Raw genomic sequence first — 20,441 nt, forward strand, 5'->3', positions numbered from 1 at the left:
GGTCTTTCTGGGCTGGCTTGGCTGTACCTTCCAGGTGAAGCTCCCGTCTGCGACAGCTCGAGGTCTGTTGGTGAGTATGGTTGGTTTATTTGGATGTTGCTATCTTTTGATGGGGGTGTTCGGCTTGCGTTTGGGGGTGTACCGCTGGCGTTTCCGGCCTTTTGTCGTTCCCCTGCTTGGTTGTTGTGGTTCCCCCTCCCTCTCTGCTTTCTGTGGTTGTTGTTGTCGAGGCGTCGGGGGTGTTGGTGGCTAGCCTGGACCATAGCTGGTCGATGTGCCGCTTCCAGCTTCTTTCGTCCGTTGTTTGGAGTCTGTATGACCGGGGGCCGGTTACCTGTGTTATTTGCGCAGGTACCCAGAGTGGGTCTCCCGTGAAGTTCTTTGCGTAGACTGTGTCCCCGATGTTGAATGCCCGGTGCCGGCTGGAGGAATCTGGGGGTTTCTCCGGGTTGTAGGTGGGGTGTAGCCGGTCCAGCGGGGACCTCAATTTCCTGCCCATCAGTAGTTCTGCTGGGCTTTTGTTCGTGGTCGTGCTGGGCATAATGTGCTGTATGAGTAGCATTCTGTTTATCTTTTCTTGGATGTCGCCGGTTTCAATTTTCTGGATGGTTTTCTTTGTGTATTGGACCATCCGTTCCGCCCGTCCATTCGCTGCCGGGTGAGCCGTCGAGGTTAGGGTGTGTCTGATGCCCCGTTCGGCCAGGTATCTTTCAAATGTCAGTGCTGTGAACTGCGGGCCGTTATCCGACACAAAGACATCTGGCAACCCATGTGTCGCAAAGAGTCTGTTAAGCTTATCGATGACCGCTTCTGTTGTTGTTGTCCTCATGGTGCTTACCTCCAGCCAGTTGGAGTAGGCGTCCACGGTGATGAGGAATGTATGCCCCTTGGTCGGCCCGGCGAAGTCTATGTGTATTCGCGACCACGGTCCTCTGGGGGTTTCCCATTCCAGGACTGGAGCGGCGGGGGTGGTGGATCTCGTCTCTTGGCACCTGTTGCACCCGGCGACCCATGTCTCAATTTGCTTGTCCATCCCTGGCCACTAAGCGTAACTTCTGGCCAGGGCTTTCATCTTGATGACGCCCGGGTGCCCTCGTGTAGCATTGCCAGGACTCTTTTCTGTAGTGTCTCTGGTATAGCTACCCGGTCTCCCCAGAGTATGCACCCTTTTTGTGTGAACAGCTCGGTTTGCCGGTTGCGGAAGGCTTTGAACTGTTCGCTGCCCTCATTTTCCGGCCACCCCCGCTCTACCCAGCTCAATACCCACGCCAGCCGTTTGTCTTTATTTGTTTCTCGGGCAATGTCTGGCGCGGTTATGAGCGGGCTAGGTAGAGTCTCTATTTGCAGGGTCGTTGTTGTGGGCGCTGGGTCGTCGTCTAAGTCTGGTAGGGGTGACCGGCTTAGTGCGTCTGCGTGCGGGATATTCTTGCCGGGCCGGTGTGACAGTTCATACGAGTAAACGGCAAGGAACTCGGACCACCTTGTCATCTGGGGTGACAGGATTTTTAGGGTGGCCTTGTTCCCTGCGAGTATTCTGAGTAAGGGTTTGTGGTCTGTAATGATTGAAAAGGTCCTACCATAAAGGCACTCATGGAACCTTTTCACTCCGGAGATGATGGCGAGGGCTAATTTGTCCAGCTGGCTGTAATTTCTCTCCGGTCTGGCCAGCGTTCTTGAGAAGAAGGCGATGGGTGCTTCCTTCCCGTTGAGTAGGGTGTGGCTGAGGACTGCTCCGATGCCGAAAGGCGACGCGTCGCATGTCACCGTTAGCGGCAGGGTCTCGCTATACTGGATCAGGACTGCGTCTGATGTTAGCAGGTTTTTTGTCTGTTGGAATGCAGTCTCCTCCCACTTCCCCCAGGTCTTGGTGGCTGCTTTATCGAGTAGCCGGTGCAGGGGTTCCGCCACAGTCGCCTTCTGGGGTAGGAAAACATTGTAAAAGTTAAGCAGTCCCAAGAACGCCTGTAGTTCCGCCTTGTTTGTTGGTGTGGGGGCTTCCTTGATGGCTTTGAGTTTCTTTCCGGTTGGGTGGATTCCATGCCGGTCTAGGAGGTACCCCAGGAATTCGACCCTCTCGGTGTAGAGTTGGCATTTGTTTTTTTGACTTTAAGGCCAGGCGTCTTTGAATTTTTAAACACCGCCCTTAAACGGGTTTCCAATTGTTCCTTGCTGGCGGCTGCGACCAGCACGTCATCAAAGTAGGGGACCACTCCTTTTATTCCCTGGAGGAGTCTTTCCATGAGGCTTTGGAAGACTCCTGGGGCGACGCTGACTCCGAATTGGAGTCGGTTGCATCGGAAAGCCCCCCAGTGTGTGTCAATCGTTTGCGCTTCGGCTGTCTCGGCATCGACCGGCAGTTGCTGGTAGGCTTGCGCCAGGTCGAGTTTTGTGAAGACCCGGCCTCCCCCCAGTGAGTGCAGAAGGTGCTGTACTACTGGGATGGGGTAGGCCCTTTGCTGTAGCGCATGGTTGAGGGTGGCCTTATAGTCACCGCAGATTCTTATGGAGCCATCGGGTTTGACGGGGGTGACTATGGGCGTTTCCCAGTGGGCATGGTTGATTGGCTCTAAAATCCCTTGCGCGATGAGCTTGTCTAGTTGCTCGTCGATTTTCGGCTTGAGCGCGAATGGCACTCGCCGTGGTTTGAGGCGGATCGGGGCGACGTTAGGGTTAAGGTTGAAGGAGATAGGGGCCCCTCGGTACTTGCCTAGAGAGTCATCGAAGACCTCCTGGAAGTCCCTCACGAGTGTCGCTTCCCAGTCAGCCTCATCTGTGTGGTGGATGCCCGTCACTTCTATTCCCAGCGGGGAGAACCATTGCAGGCCGAGCAAGCTGGGGTGGTCTTTGTCTACGACTGTGAGTGGCAATACCTCGGTGTGGTTTTTGAAGGTGACTTTAAAATGTCCGATGCCGGCCACAGGGATGTGGTTTCCCTGGTAGTCCTCCAGGATTAGTTTTTGGTCGTCTAGCTCGTGGCGGCGGATGGTTGGTACTAGGCGCTTGATTGTGTGCCAAGAGACCATGGAGAGGTAGGACCCGGAGTCCACTTCCATCTCGCAGGGCTGGTCCTCGATGCTCACCTCCACGTGTACCTTCCGGGCGTCCATGGTCGATGGTGGCCGATGGCGACCATCTGGTGGGTTTCTTCGCGCTGCTGTGCTTCACTGAGTCATCTGCTGCGGCCGTCGCGGCTCCACCGGCTCTCATTTGGCGGTTTCGGTTTCTGGGGGGTGCTGTCTCGTCGTCGGGGGCTGCTGCCTCATCATTGTGGGCTGTAGTTTTTCTTGTTCCGGCACACCTTGGCGATGTGCCCCTGCTTCTCGCAATGCCAGCAGATGGCGTCGAGGAAACGGCATTCGGAGCGGGGGTGGTCGCCACCGCAGCCGGTGCAATGGAATCCCGACTTACGTCCCCTCCGGTCCCGCCGGTCGCGCTCAGCCTGTAGCCGGTGGATCTCCTCTTCCTCGTCATCGGTGTCGGATTGGGGGTTGATGTCGCCGTGATGTGTAGTTGTTTCTCGGCGGCTGGCTTCTCCGGGCTTCGCTGGTGCCGGGGTCGCTTCATTGTTTGGCGGCCGTTCGGTTGTGTTCGCCTGCCGCATCCGGGCTGCCGATTGGCGGGTGGCCTCGGCTGCAGTTGCCTCGGTGAGGGCGTCGGCAAGGGAGATGTCGCCCTTGGCCATCAGCCGGCTCTGCAGTACGGGGTCTCTGAGTCCGAGGACGACTCGGTCACGTAGCGCCTCGTCCAGGTCGGCAAACCCGCATAGACCCCCTAGGTTCCTTAGCTGGGCCACGAAATCGCCTATGGTTTCACCCTCGCGCTGATCTCGCCGGTAGAAGTCGTGCCTACGGATGAGTATGGGCACGGCAGGGGCATAATGGCGGTGCAAGATGGGCTCGAGGTCAGCCCAGTCCATTTCTTTTACGTCGGCGGGCTTGGCCAGTGCCTTGGCCATCTTGAATACCGCGGGGCCACAGTGCGTTAGGAACACGGCCCGTTTCCTCTGCCCGTTGGCATCCTTGAGATGGCTGCATTCCAGGAACATCTGGAAGCTATCGGTGTACGATTCCCAGTCCTCGGTGGCTGGGTCGAATGGAGCGGGTGGCGGGGTGCTGCTGGCCATCTTGTGGGTCGTTGTGCGCCGTTTGCCACGTGCTGGTTGGTTCCTCGCCTCACGATTCCATCCTCGTTGCCAGTGTTAGATCGGGTCGATCGGTTCACATTGAGAGGCGAGACTCGGGAGTGAACATTCAGCTCTTTATTGTGAGTTTAAGAAAGGAACAGAGAAGGTTTGCGAGCCGCTTGGCTTTATACAGCCGGCAAGTGGCTCGGCGGCCAATGGCAGCGCTTTGAATCTCCCGCGATCGGCTCGGCCAATCGCGGTAGATTCTCAGCGCTCCAATCACAGGAGTTCAGTCAACCAATCATGTTGCGGTCCGGGTGGACCAATCGGAAGGCGAGTCTTCAAAAATGTTAATACAGAACACTATCTTTCTCCATTGTTTCTATTTGTTGAATCTTGAGCCACAGGAGGGACATTGAGTCTCATTAATGAGAGAGAATCATGTTGTGGGATGCAGGAAATATGCCTTTTTTTATCACAGCATTTGTCCTCTCAAATATCACATTACCCAAATTAAGTTAACCCCAAAGCTGTTTTCAGAAAGCATTTAAAACTTATTTATTTTACCTTGCAGGGTGATCAGAAAGTTAGTTAATCTGGGAGAGGAGGGAGGTTTAGTGTTAGTAACAACATTTTAAAGCACTTTAAAAAAAATTAAACATTCAAAGGAACAATTTTTGATCCATATTTTAGTAAGATGTTGTTATTCCAATATACCACATTATATATCTCTATGTGTGCAAACCTATAAATAGAGTAATAAAATATACTAGATATTAAGCTATTATTTACAACTTATACAGATGTTCTGCAATTTGGATAGTTTCTGCATTTTTCCATGTGGATTTATATTTAATGCTATTTTATTTTAAAAAAGAGCAAAATTCATAAGTGTTTTATATTTTTCTAAAAACATTTCTGTTGAATTAAAAATATCAGAAATCTAAGGATGAAAGGCTCATCAAATATTTTATTTTCATGCTTTTATTTTACGGGGTTGGTGATACAGATATGGAAACTTTTTTAAAAACAAGTTTTATTCAGTTTTCACATTTTAACATCTCTTTTTAGTGAACAGCATGATTACAGGTTTCACATATACATACAAATATGACCATAGTTACATATTCAGTGTTTGTATTCAATTTCTTATCTTAACAATGCTTTTATACATTTTCTATTTTATTATATTATTCCAAGTGCTTTTCCCATTATTTAATTCACTTATGTTAGCTTCAAGTTATTGTATTTTAGTACTTTTAACTGTCACATTTGTATATTTAATCTTAAATTCTAATTAAAAACACTCCTTCTATAAATTGGTTTTTCCCCTAAGAGGGGGACAGTTTAAGTGCGCCACCTCTAAGTAACATATTCATTAATTATCTCTCCTTTTAAATCCCATTAAACGTTTAACATTTTATTACCTAAAACATTAAAATTAATCCTTTAAAACTACATAGCATATATAAATCAGATTCTGCATGGTTTTTTAATTTCATAAGTTATTTAAAATTTCAAAAAAGGACATATTAATCTACTCATTTAATCCTAAACTCTGTTGTTAATTCCATTTCATTCTCCTCTTATATCGTTTCATTTATTTTAATATATTTACTACACTTATTCCATTAATTATTCCATTCATATTTAAATTCCTAGAAATATTTCAATATGCAGTATTTAATAAACATATTCCATTATTTGTTACAATTATCTCTATACATAAAGGAAAAGAGCATTAGATTCCATTATCAAGAAATAACAATTCTGTTTTCCATCTTATCAATCTGTATGTCCCTATTTCATAACTATAAATTTGTTTGTTACCCTTAGCACCTTGCAGAATCCCCTCTCTAAATATTAATCAACCATTATCTCTGTGTCTAATTAAACAATTTCCCCCATTTTTTATAATTCCCATGTTTCTTTGTTCCCAAGTCCTGTTTCTTATCCCTTCTTTCCCCTTGTATTTTCCCCTTTGTTCTTTCACTCCAGTTTTTATCCCCTCTCTATTTATATCTTCCTTCCACCCTTCAATTTCTCTGATTCTTTTTCCCTTTTTTAATTTTCCAGATATTCCGTTTTAACTTCTTAAATCTCCTATACTTATTTCCAACTCTTTTCCTCTTTCTTCCCAGAGTTCTTTGTTCTTGATAATTAAAGATCGCCCCTTCTATGATTTGCTTCACCTCCTCTTCTATCTTTTGTCTTTGTTGTTCATATTCTGCAATTGCATTTTCCATAAATTTTAAAGCAAAGCCCAGTGATTCACCTCACTCTTGTAATATTTCTTTCATGCTTCTAAGTTCTATTTTTAATTCCAGAAGAGATATCACCATGTTACAATTTTCTAGTTAGCAATTTAATTCAAATAGTGTCAGCTTTTATTTTCTTTCTCTCAAGTTTTAGTCCTCAGCTAATCCAATGCCAAATCCATGCTAGAATCAACAATTAATCCAAGGGCAGAATCTTCCTGTTTCTTTCATTGTTCCAATTTTTCAATTTTTCAAAGTTCTTGTTTTATTGTATCAATTTTCCTTAGAGTTTTTAAGAAATAGTCTTTTAAAAGAACAAGTTAGATTTAAATTAGATGGCCTCTTTGTTATAACAGATCTTCACCCCCCTCTTTTTTCCCCCAATTATTCAGAGCTTTTTAAACCACAGTTTTCCAAATAAAAAGATCAAATCCAATTGGTATTAAATTTTCTAACAATCTATAGGTCAGCTTTATTAGAATATACTTATCCAAATTGATTAAATCAGGGGTCGCCAACCTTTTGGACCTCAGGGACTACCAAACTCATAATTTTAAATCCCAAGGACCACTAACTGGTTCTGTGGGCATGGCCTAATTTGTGGGTGTGGCTGGTGGTCATGTGACTGGCTAGGCATGGCTTGTATGTAAATATTATAAATATGTATATAAATATTGATTTTTTTATTAAAAAAGAGCAACTTTTATCTAAAATCAGGCAAAGCAGGCAGGCAGATAGAGTTGCTCACAGAATCATTCAGTGATCTATCTGCCATTGGCTAGCTCAGTCTCTCAAATTTGCTTGCCCTGAGAACCTTCAGTCCTAAGGGAGGTTGGGCTGTGCTTAAAAGCAGAGCCGAAGATCTAAAGACTAGCTAGGAAGCAAGAAATCCAATCATTTCCTGCTTACTAGTTAATCTAAATCTCCCAGCACAGCAGAACACCAGATAGTCGGAAAAAGGAAAAATAGCGATTTAGCAGGCAAGTTTGCTGGGTAAGGAGTGAGTGGGCAAGGAGTGTTCCCACAGGCCATGTGAGAACACCCTGCACATGGTGTTTTTGCACAGCCTGGATTAATTGCTTTGGGGGGTGCTGTGGGGGTGAATTTGGGGGGTGCTCTGGATTGAATTTCTCTGCAGCCCACGAAAATTTTCTCATGGCCCACCAGTGGGCCACGGCCTACCAGTTGGCAACCGCTGAATTAGATGATTCCTTCTTCCAGCTTCTACCTTTCTCGGTTCAAAGCCCCACCACTGTCAAAAGCAATTCACTCCTTTTTTTCTCTCTTTCTCTTTGCTGCTTTAATTCCTTTCTTAAAAATTCTTTGAAATGTTAATCCTGAGGGGTACCTTCCATTTAATTCTATTGTCCCATTCCTCCTGCTGTTTGCTTCTTTCTCTCTCCTGCACAATCTTATTCCAGCCTAATCTTCCCTTTCAGGGTGACCATTTTAGACCACCGCTTCAGGGGTCTTCGGGAGGGAGCAATTGCCAAGCTGAGGAGGGATTTGCAACTCCTCTTTACCCAGCTGATGGTCTCCCCTTCCTCCACCGCCCCTACAAGGCAGCTTCTGCCCCAAATCTGATCAATCGGTGCTCTCCAATGCTGAAACATGGACCAAAGCCATGCACAATCATGGTCAGTGGTCCATCTTTGGGGAACTTCAAAACCAGAAGCCCAGATGTGGAAACTTTTATAGACAGCTTACAGTATCTGCCTTTTTTCTCCCAGTGATTCTTCCTTGGCACTCCTTTCCACACTGTTTCACCTTGGTTTCAAGATTAAGTTTTATCAAACTCCCCACCCCCACCCCCCGAAATAATAAGGGGCTCTTGTGAAACCTCTCCAATGCATATTTAAACCTCTTTCGTTTTTTCAACTAAACATTCATAGGATATAGGCTTAATCTATAGAAAGCTCTATCTGTGTGCATATGTCTGTTTTAATCCTCCACAATCCTTAGCAGGATTAAATGTCAAACCATGATCTTTGTTTTCCAGGACAAATAATATTGATTAAAATTAATAATTTTTATACATCAAATTTCTTTAAAAAGAGGAAGATTGTTGACATTATAGTTTTGCTTTTAGCCAGAGAATGGCTACTTTTCTTCATGACACATATCTCATTCTTTAAATAAAGCACACAACTAATTAATAGAAAGCATTGCCATACAACATGTTGTGGGGGAAAATGAGAGTGAGCTAGGCTCTATCTTTTCTTACAAGGTTCTCTATCTAAATATTTCTTATGTTCATATATTTACAAGCCTCAAAAATGGCATATATATCATATACACCCTTTCCTGTGCATGATCTAACTCATTTCATGGTATTTAAGTGGAGAAAGGCTGAATCAGAAATGAGGAAATTTGGAAAAGAAACTAAATTTTTAAGATGTTACAAAAGAAAAATTACAATAGAAATACAAATGAGAAAGCATATTGTACATTTATCTGATAACAGGTAGACCCAAAAGTGACATGATGATAGCCATATAATTGCACATGGTCCTAGAGACAGCCTCTTTTATTTGGGAAAGGTTTTGGTAAAACACTGCATTAAATATATTGCTGCTTCAGATAGCAAGTACTATCCAGATAAACAGGACAATAGTGAAAATTATTTAAAAGGAGGGTTAAAATCTAAGAACAATATGTCTCTGATGATTAGTACTGGGCACTAACAATAAAGGTGAGCTATTTTACTTATGGGCTTCCTGGAAAGCATCTAGTATCCATTTGTTGGAAAAGGAATGCTGGATGTTGACTCCTTAGTTTGATTTAAGAAAGTTCTTACTTATGTGCATTCATATATACAAGGTAAACATAGAAAAAGTTAAAATAAGTTATAAGAAAATTAATCACATGAAATAATATTTTTGCTTCTTTGAAAGCACTGTAAACCCAATAAGATTTCTTGCATATTATGTTGAGATTATGCTCACTGCTGCCTATAGTCAATGGTAATTCTGAAAATTATATCATCCACATAACTAAAAGTTGGAAAAAGTTGAGTTTAAGGAAGATTGGAAAACACATTTTAATCAATAAACAAGAGTGTTTTCCAAGTGAGACACTTCAGCTCCTATTATAAATATCCATAGTTACAATAATGGGAAAATGCATATGTTCTTTTTTATATACTTGTGATATCACCGGCACAGATAGGATAATAATGGGCAGAATTTACATTATGACGTGAAAGCAAACATTTTGTTACTTTCTCCTCACCCAATTTCCCTAAAAATTTCAAGACTATTTTATCCACATAACAATTGGTTTATTATTTCTATACATTACAAATACTGTAACTCCAAACAGGATCAGGAATGCTTAGTTGTTGATACAATCATCATATAATATGAAGAGCAACAGTGAGGTTTGCTGAGGGTTGAATTGACCAATTTTTGGTGGACACATCTATAAATAATGCTTATGTATTTCTGGAAGGTAATTGTTTAGGAACAAGCTCGAAAGTTTGTTGTACACACCTTTTATAAGTAAGAAAAAGAAAATCAAATCTGTATGAGGACTGTTCTGAATTATAATAAGATTAAAGATTGCTTATATATTTCTAAACATTTTAAACCATTACTTTGACTCATGTAAAGAAACTTAATATTTCAAATTTCTTTCCTGGAACTACAATTAATATTCTATTGATTGATTTCTGGAGGACAGTATAAAAACATAGACAGTAGAGAATTGGAAAGAATTTCTGACTACAACACATCAAGCTGTAGAATTGGCAAATCTACATAAAACACAGCCAGTTCTGAGAAGACATAAAAGCACTAACTTTTTGCAAGAGTTTATAGCCTGTTTTGGGCATCTAGCAATAAAACATCTGTTTGGAAAAAATCCCTCATTCTCAAGTATTCCTTAAAATCACATATCTGATCATTCTGCATATCTTCAGAAATTCCGACAGCAGGCTAACATCTGCAGGACAGCACACCAATGCAGATGGAGACAATACTTATCAGCCATTTTAAAGAACATATGTTTTGGTTATAGAATGCATATGGAGCAAACACATAGACACCTAAGCACCAGAATTTATCTTCCACTGGAGTATTTTTGAATTCCTTGGATGAGAAAGGAGTATAAAGATCAAAACATTCAGTTTTCTAGCTTAAAAACAAATTGTCCTTCTTCAAGTAGTATCAAAACCCAACTATGAACTAATATAAAAAACAACCTTCTTGGCTGAATCATTGCTATCCAGTGGTGGGATTCACATTTTTTTACTACTGGTTCTGTGGGCATAGCTTGGTAGGTATAGCAGGGAAAGGATACTGTAAAATCTCCAATCAGAAATGGTATTTGCCAGTTCTCCGAACTATATATCCAATTCATATATATATGAATCAAAATATATAGAAATCAATATAAATGTTTAACCTAAATATGTAGAAATCCTATTTCTGAATTTACATATATCTATATTTTTGTGGTTTGATGTGTGCCATCTTCCCACTCAATTAGAAATTATGGCTATTTGAAATAATGCTTACATTTACTCTAACATAGTAGTGAGACTATTACAGGACTTGTTCAATCAGCATTTTATATAAATTTAACAGATACTCAGTTCCTGGGCTAATATACAGATTGGAACATAGACTCAACTTATGGATTTCTCTAAATGTCATGATACACAAAAAGATACAAAATGCTTAGAGAATAATGCATACCATAGAGTGACTTTGGACTTTAGTTGTGGATTTGGATTCTTCCTTTCTCTTAATTTTAGTTACCAAAAGATACTTGTTTTGTTCAATGTTTCTAATAGCTTCTCCTTTTGAATAAGTAGGTAGAACTATAATGTACAGAAGTATCTTTCTGAACCGTGGATATTGAGGATGAACAAAAAGGTTCCTCCTTTTTTCCCCCCAGATACATGACAAGTTATTTGGGAACCACAAAGCCTAAAAACAGGAAGTCATGACAGCTACCTCAAGACCACAAGTTAATTACTAGGCTAAGGTGGGATTTATCTTAGATATCATAGATATGTACTAAGAAAAACTTCAATCTTTTCCCATAGTTATCCTCAAAACAAACAGATTACTATTAAGAATAGATGAGATGACATTAATTACATTGCTCTGATATTCAGAGTTACAAGGATTAGGGTGATGCTACTGTCCTTATTCTCCTTGATCTCTCATGATATGATTAATAACAGACTATGTGAGTATAGAGATATGATGATTCTTGCTTAAAAATCCTTATAATCTTCCTTTCCTTTCTACATGTGAATTCAATCAAAGTTAATGGGAAGAGTCCAAAGTCTCTAACACGTAAAATGCCTGAGGGCTTGGCACTATACCCCTCCTATTTAATATCTACATGAATCTTCTGGGTCAGGTCATCTGATGCCATTGTGTCAGCTACCATCAGTTGATAATACTCAACAATATATTTTCAACCACTATGTTGTTGAGAAATTAGGTGATTTTATAAATGTGAATTTCTAAAAAAACAAACAAATGTATTGCAGCATATGTGTAACACGGTCTTGTTCATGATGTAGCACTACTATCTCATTCCTATGACTATTGCCCTTTCCAAAAATTTAATGTACCAGAAGCATATCTATGCCTGATATACTGGGATTAAATTTTCAGCCATTATATACCACTAAAAACTATTAAAATAGAAACCTAACCAACATAAGGATTATTTGAAAACTCAGATGACTATCTTTTAAAAAACTTTCAAAGAATGGATCTGCATAGAAAACACAGGAAACTCTTATCTTGGAACTCCTGTCTATAAATATATTCTTTTACAATAATCAAAATTATCCAAACAACGGACATTAATGTTCTATATTTATTTTCAGTGCTACTCACAGCTATGCTTCCTTCAGGAAGTTTTGCTGGCTGAACTTTATATGGCATCTTCTTTACTTCAAATGACACACTGATGGAAAGAGCATAGCGGTAATTTTTTCTCTGAAAAATATGACACAGAAAAAGTTTTGATTAGTTTTTTAGGCTAATAAAAAAAATTGATTCATAATCCCTCCTATAATGGCAGACAGAGACTTAGAAAAGAGATGAACAAGAAAGCAGAGAGAAAGCAAGATAAAAATATATAAATCTATAAAGATAATAGAAAAATGTTTTTCTCTCTCTTTCACAATAATAGAATTAAAAGTTATCAGTTACAGAAAGAATCAGGATTGATAAGATGTTGTTATTTAGCATATATTCAATTAAAGAATTCATTCCATCCTCATAAGAGATACACAAATTTAGATAGTTTAGAAAAAAGTAAATATATTTACGGCTATTTTTGGTTAAAAAAAAGCCTTTGAAACCTTTGAGGCTCAGTTGGATAGTTTAATTATCAGTTCCTAAAGGACAGTTAACCCCCCACCACTGTTGTCTCAATTTGAAGCCAGTGAGCTTCTTTGCTTAGATCCTATGTGAACAAAATGCTGGACTAGCATGGGGCTATTGCTTATCAAATGTTTTGGACAATATCTTCCCAATGGCCAGGATGGATACAATTAATAATTTCGAGGCCAAATTATATAAAACATATTTGTTTTCTCATTCCTGAAACAATCTATTAGCTTAATCAGGAAGAGTTCTTGATATATCCTTATGAAGAAAATTCTCATGTTAAAGAAATAATTCAAATGTCTTAAACATTTATCTGAGGTGTTCCCTACATTACAGCATTCTAGACCTCACAACAATGGAGCAGAGAACATGAACCTTGAGTTTTTACATCGTGGCCCTTTCCATGTTCTTCATGTGTGGCTTTGTATTCTCCCATCAATTAGTATAGAGAAAAGGTTTATTTGGGAACCCTTTCTTCTCTAATATGTGGAAAGCTGAACAACACATATTTTTACCATAAGTCCCACATCCTCTGATAGCCCTCCTCTGACCTATTGCACTGGTACACAAAACTGGATATATAGAACGACACTAAGAGGATCTAACCAGGGCAGAATGAGTGGACCAGTTACTTTCTATGATTTAGACTCTGCTTCTGTTAATGTGAATTCTGTTAACTCTCTTAAAATGACCGGCTTAGTTCAGTGTAACACTTGTTTTGCAGGTGTCTTTCGCAGTACTCTTTTCAAATTTGGATACTGTCCTCTTTGTAAACAAATTACTAGTCTACATGGACAGATTACCTATCTAGAGTCTCTAATCTGTGCTTTCCAAGCAGAAATTAGGTGCTCAATCTAGCAATACCAGTCTATTGAACTGCCTCCCTATCAGCCCTTTTACCACAAATATCCTGCAGGAAAAGGGCAGTATGGACAACCGTGGGATCTGGCAGGGTGAGACTGTAAACACAACACTTTTGCTGTGTCCCAGCATAACAAATACAGTGCCCTTGCTGACCTTAATAGGGACACTAAAGTGACAGGTCAAGGTAGTTGTGATAATGATAAGTCAAATAAGCAGGGGATCATGGTCCGAGAAGAAGAACTTACTTTGGAAAGGGGAAGGTATGAATCAGGTACATCAGTCACACAAGAAAAGCAAGGTATCCAAAAAGAGAAATCACCTTCTGATAGGTGATTCAATGGTAAGGGATGTAAATTTAGGAAAGGATACAGAGGTTTTGAAAGAGGTCAGGTATCTGCCAGGTACTACTGCCAGCAGAGACAAGAGGCATACTCTTAAAGATAGTCAAGAATGCTAGTAAGGACTGTAATGTTGATGCTATTATACATCTTGGTACAAATGATCTGTCCTAAAAGGATGTACTTTATGTGTAGAAAGACTTCCAGAGCTTGGGGTATGAACTTAGAAATATAGGCTGTAGGCTTATCTTTTCAGAAGTTCTACCACTATACAAGGAACAAAAAGGGAAAGGCTAACGTGTAGCAGAGTTTAATGTGTGGCTAAAGGAGTGGTATAAAAGGGAAGGCTTCGGTTTTATTAGTCATGATGTCTGCAGCTGGTCCAATGAAAAACTGTACAAAAGAGATGGTTTGCATCCGTCAAAGAAAGGGACTGAGTTACTTGGTATTAAATTCACATATTTTCTGGATAAACATTTAAACTGAATGGTGGGAACAGAGAGTTAATTAATACAGAACATTTCTGTCCCCAGCAATCTAAAATTAATAGGGTTACCAGTGCATGTAACATAATTGTTTGTGCAGGTAAGATTACCAACCTTGCTGTCAAGCAAAACCAAGCATTTAATAGTGAGTGCCATACCATGTGCATTAATCAAACAGGTGGAAAGAAAGTAGGGACAGGCAGGCACAACACAGGTTATTTAGACAAAAACAGAGCATCAGACATAAAAATCTCAAGTGCCAATATACAAATGCACAAATTCTGGGGAACAAACAGGGTGAACTCGAACTATGAATACATGAAGGTAGATATGATATAATTGTGATAACAGAAACTTCGTGGGATGAAATCCATAATTGGAACATATTGGTAGAAGGATACAAACTGTTCAAAAAAAAAACCAGACCCCATAAAAGAAGACTGTATGTAAAGGACCACTATATTGTTACAGAAATGCATGAAACCAAAGATAAAAACCTCCTAGAATGCATATAGGTTAATACAAAAGAAAAAAAGAATGACATGGCCATAGATGTATATTATAAGCCACCCTAACAAGCAGAACAAAATAGATGAACTTTTTGCCAACCAACTAACAAACATATGCAGGAAACACACTACAATAGCAATGGGGGACTTCAATTATTCTGATATCAATTGGAAAACTAATTCTGCACCAAGTGAAAAATCAAATAGGTTCCTAACCAACCTAGCTGAAACTTTGTTGCCTAAAAGGTAGAGGATGGAACTAGAGGGACAGCCATACTGGATTTAATTCTTACAAACAGAGAAGTGATAGAGGGAATTGAAACTGCAGGAACCTTGGGTGAGAGTGACCATGTCATACTAGAATTCAATATAACACAAACACAAGCAATAGAACATAATGACAACAGTGTCTTAGATTTTAAAAGAGCTGATTTTAATAAATTCAGAGAGACTTGGGAAAGATTCCATGGATGAAAATCCTAAAGGGAAAAACAACTCAAGAATCTTGAAAAGTATGATCATAGAAGCCCAGACCAGCACAATACCACTGAGAAATCCAACAAAACAAGAAATCCAAGAAGAAACCAGCATGGCTGCAAAAAGATCTCTCTGGCAAATTGAAAGAAAAAAAAGGACAAGTACAAAAAATGGAAAGAAGGACATACAACTAAAACAGAATATCAGCAGATAGCCAGAAACTGCAAAGACCAAGTCAGGAAAGCAAAGGCTCAGAACGAACAAAGACTTGCAAAAAAGTAAAAGATAATAAAAAAAGTTTCTTCCAACATATAAATAACAAAAAAAAATCAAGGAAACAGTTGATTCACTAAATAGAGAAGATGGCAAGGAAGAAACAGGCAACAGAGAGAAAGCAGAGCTGCTTAACTCATTCTTTGTATCGGTCTTCACACAAAAACAAACTATAGCTCAACCCACCAAAAACATAACTGTAACAGACAGACCAGAAATAAAAATTAAAATAAGCAACAACAACAAAAAAAAGTAGGAGAACACCTGTCTGATCTTGATGAACACAAATCTTTGGGGCCTGATGGATTACATTCCAGAGTTTTAAAGGAACTGGCAGAGGTAATCTTAGAACCACTCAGGGCTGGGATTCAAATTTTTTAACAACCGGTTCTGTGGGCGTGTCTTAGTTGGTGGCATGGCTTGGTGGTCATGTGACTGGGTGGATGTGGCTTGGTGGTCATGTTATTGGCTGGGTGTGGCCAATTCAATATCACTCACATCAAGGCACACGTCTCCTTGCCTGGCCTCTCATGACTGTGGGGATGCTGCAACAGTCATAAGTGTGAAAAATGCTCATAAGCCACTTTTTTCAGTGCCATTGTAACTTTGAATTGTCACTCCACACAAGCAAAGTACCAGCAAAGGAGGGGAAAAAAACTCCAGAGACATTCCTGAGACAGGAAGTCTAATCCTGCCACAAATGTAATAAGGGTTAACGGAGAGGCAGTTTCTGTAAGCAACACCAGAATGTTTCCTTCCTGCCTTCCTTACAAGATTAGGCAAATAATTTCTTCTAACACCCGGTTCTCTGAACTGCTTAGAATGTTAACAACCGGTTCTAGCGAATAGGTGCGAACTGGTAGAATCCCACCGTTGGAACCACTACACCATATCTTTCAAAAAAACCTGGAGCAGCAGGGAACTACCAGAGGACTGGAAAAGAGCTGATGTGGTTCCCATCTTCAAAAAAGGAAAAAAAGAACAGATCCAAGAAACTACAGTCAGCCTAACATCAATACCCAGGAAGATACTGGAAAAGATAATTAAAAAACAGATCTGCCAACATCTAGAAACAAGTAAAGTAATAACTAGCAGTCAGCACGGTTTGTTTAGAACAGCTCATGCCAAACCAATCTTATTTCATTCTTCAACATAGTGACTCAATTAATAGATCAGCGAAATACTGTGGACATAATATATTTAGATTTCAGCAAGGCATTTGACAAAATAGACCACAACCTACTTTTTGATAAGCTGGAGAACAGTGGGATATATAGCACCACCACCAGATGGATTTGCAACTGGCTGGCAAACTGTACTCAACGAGTAGTCCTTAATGGGTCTAAGTCTACATGGAGGGAAGTAAGCAGTGGGATGCCACAAGGCTCTGTCTTAGGCGCAGTACTCTTCAATATCTTCATTAACAACTTAGATGAGGAAATAGAAGGGGAACTTACCAAATTTGCACATGATACTAAGCTGGCAGGAATAGCTAACACCCAAGAAGATAGGCTCAAAATCCAGATGGATCTTGACAGACTAGAACACTGGGCCATATTTAACAACATGAAATTCAATGTAGAGAAAAGTAAAGTCCTACACTTAGGCAAGAAAAACCAAAAATACACACATATAGACTGGGTGAAACCAGGCTCATTAGCAGTAATTATGAGAGGGATCTTGGAATCTTAGTGGACAACCAGCTAAATATGAGCTTTAGTGTGCAACAGCAGCCAAAAAAGCTAATGCAATCCTTAGTTGCATTAACAGAGGGATACAATTGAGATCAAGTGAAGTACTAATACCAGTCTATAAAACCTAAGTAAGACCACACCTAGAACACTGCATCCAGTTTTGTTCACCACATTATAAAAAAGATGTTGAGACTCTAGAAAAGGTACAGAGAAGAGCAACCAGGATGATTAGGGGACTGGAGACTAAAACATATGAAGAACAGCTGCAGGAACTGTTCTAGTAAAGAGAAGGACCAGGGGAGACATGATAGCAGTTTTCCAATATTTGAGGAGCTGCCACAGAGAGGAAGGGGTGAAGCTATTTTCTAAAGCACCTGTAGGCCAGATAAGGGATAGTGAATGGAAACTAACAAGGAGAGATTCAATCTGGAAGTAAGGAGAAACTTTCTGACAGTGAGAACAATCAACCAGTAGAACAGCTTGCCCTTGGAAGTTGTGGGAGTGCCATCACTTGAAGTGGGAAGTTGTGGGAGTGCCATCACCTTCAAGAAGAGATTGGACTGCCATTTGTCAGAAATGGTGTAGGGTCTCCCGCTTGGGTTGGACAAATGACCTACAAGGTCTCTTCCAACTCTGATTATCTGTTACCTGTTATCAGTAGAATTGCCAGCCAGTTTGGTTTGTAATTGTTTTTCCCTTCTCACAGACCAAATCTTTCTTTTCAAATACGTATAAAGTGTAACTTGATTGTTCAAACTACAGTTTTTTAAGTGGGAATATAATATTTAGATCATGTATTATCAGATGGTTGTTTTTAAGAATTCAGTAGATCAGATTGTAGATCAGGGCTGTTAAACTTATGGCCCATGGGCCAGATGCATCACATGCTGGCCACGCCCACTCCCAGTTTAGCGAAGCGGAAAAAAGCCACAAAGCTGCCGTGATGACATGAGTTTGATACCCCTGCTGTAGATCCTTCTCAGTTTATTCATGATTGCTTTAAAACAGCATCAGTATTAATATCATAGGTTTGTTCTGAAGTATCTAATTATGAGCTACAATTTTAGATCATATCTCAGGTTATATAGAACTGGAGTCTTCAGCATAGTATTTCAGAACAGATACACAGACACCTTTTTTGATATCTAGCAGTCGCCTCCACCCCCTCCACCCCCCCAAAATCTGGAATAATTAGCTTACCCTACTGGCTGTAACATTTGTAAATGATGGCAATGATAGTAAATACATCTGGAAGGCATCAGATTGCAAAAGATACTTTACTTGGTAACATGCATAGCAGTCATTACAAGCACATTATGCTTTTTTAAAGCATTTTGTATACATTTTTAAATGTTATTTCTCTAGTTAATTGTGTTAAAGAAAAAAAGAATTTTTTTTATTTCATTAAAGGATGTTTTACATAATTTCTAATGTCTTACAACTTTTTATGCTTCTCTTGCTGACCATCTCTTGGTTCATTAAGTTCATTCAGATAGAAGATACAAAGATCAAAGATAATACACAAAAAGCTAGCACTGTATTTACTAGGGAAGGAAGAGTCATCAATGTACCAAGCTCTTTTGAATTTTTTCCCCAGTACTTAAGCTAAACATAAATCATGTGTGGCCCTGATTACTCAGCTATTGTCTAGATGTTATGATACAAGTCATTTACAATGAATTTAGCACTAGAGTTATCCACATTATGAGTACATTTGTATTAAATTTGAGTTGCTCTATTTATATATAGGCCATTTTTCCAATTTTAATTTCTTCAAACCATTTCCTATATTAAGTTCAGATAAAAACAAATGTATATTTTAAGCCTTTTTATCCTAATACAAATATTCGTATGTGTACTTACCTCTTTATGTATGTATCATTTTAAAAATTATGGCAATTTTGCTTTTTAAATTTTATAGGATTTTTATATTTAATCCTAGACTGGGTGAAACCAGGCTTAATAGCAATAACTGTGAGAGGGATCTTGCAATCTTAGTGGACATCCAACTAAATATGAGCCAGCAGTGTGCAGCAGCAGCCAAAAAAGCTAATGCAATCCTAAGTTGCATTAACAGAGGGATACAACCAAGATCAAATGAGGTACTAATACCACTTTATAAAGCCTTAGTAAGACCACACCTAGACTACTGCATCCAGTTTTGGTCACTGCACTATAAAAAAGATATTCAGACTAGAAAAAGTACAGAGAAGAGCAACCAGGATGATTAGGGGACTGGAAACTAAAACATATAAAGAACGATTACAGGAACTGGGCATGGCTAGTGTAGTGAAGAGAAGGACTAGGAGAGACTTGATAGCAGTCTGCCACAGAGAGGAAGGGGTCAAACTATTGTCTAAAGCACCTGAAGGCCAGACAAGGAATAATGGATGGAAACTGAACAAGGAGAGATTTAACCTGGAAGTAAGGAGAAACTTTCTGACAGTGAAAACAATCAACCAATGGAACAGCTTGCCCTCGGAAGTTGTGGGAGCTCCATTACTTGAGACTTTCAAGAAGAGAATCGACTTCCATCTATCAGAAATGGTGTAGGGTCTCCTGCATGGGCAGGGGGTTGGACTAGATGACCTATCCAACTCTGATTATCTGTTATCTGTTATGTGCCCCAAAATAGCATTTGCTTTTTACAACGGGATCGTATTTAACTTGTGTTCTTCAAATCTGATATATCTTCTTGACAAATCATATCTTCTCCACCCACTACCTAGGCCTTTTATTTTTCTCCAGAATTTTACACTTCTGTTTGTTAAATTCCCTCATTTTATTCAAAACTTCTCACTTTCTCAGCATTTTAGTAATGTCTTATAATTTTTACAATCACTATAATCATAATCAAATTCTTTATAAGTTCTGACTTACCCAGTTACGAAGGAAGAGACTGTAAACTCTGGGAAAGATCGCCCACATGTTTTTTTTACAGAACCCTAATGCCCCTTAACTTTCCTGTTGAACTTCAGAATTACCCTTCTAGGAGTTGTGTTGCCTTTTTGGGAAGTGCTGTTCTAATCCTGTCAGCATTTTTAATTTTCCCCCTTTTGTC

The 20,441-nt window shown here is 40.1% G+C and overlaps 1 protein-coding gene across 2 annotated transcripts in view; it reads right to left on the reverse strand.

Annotated features, from left to right (window-relative positions):
- Window positions 1-20,441, reverse strand: part of ITGA8 (integrin subunit alpha 8) — a 152,076-nt gene that overhangs the window by 13,606 nt on the left and 118,029 nt on the right. For both annotated transcript variants that reach the window (XM_026716137.2, XM_087917705.1), the window contains one exon: window positions 12,243-12,344. In XM_026716137.2, coding sequence (XP_026571922.1) covers window positions 12,243-12,344 — 102 coding nt within the window. The remainder of the gene's footprint in view (window positions 1-12,242; window positions 12,345-20,441) is intronic.

This window comes from Pseudonaja textilis, chromosome Z (assembly GCF_049901715.1).
Source record: "Pseudonaja textilis isolate UNSWEBS1 chromosome Z, rPseTex1.2, whole genome shotgun sequence".
Lineage (NCBI taxonomy): Eukaryota > Metazoa > Chordata > Lepidosauria > Squamata > Elapidae > Pseudonaja > Pseudonaja textilis.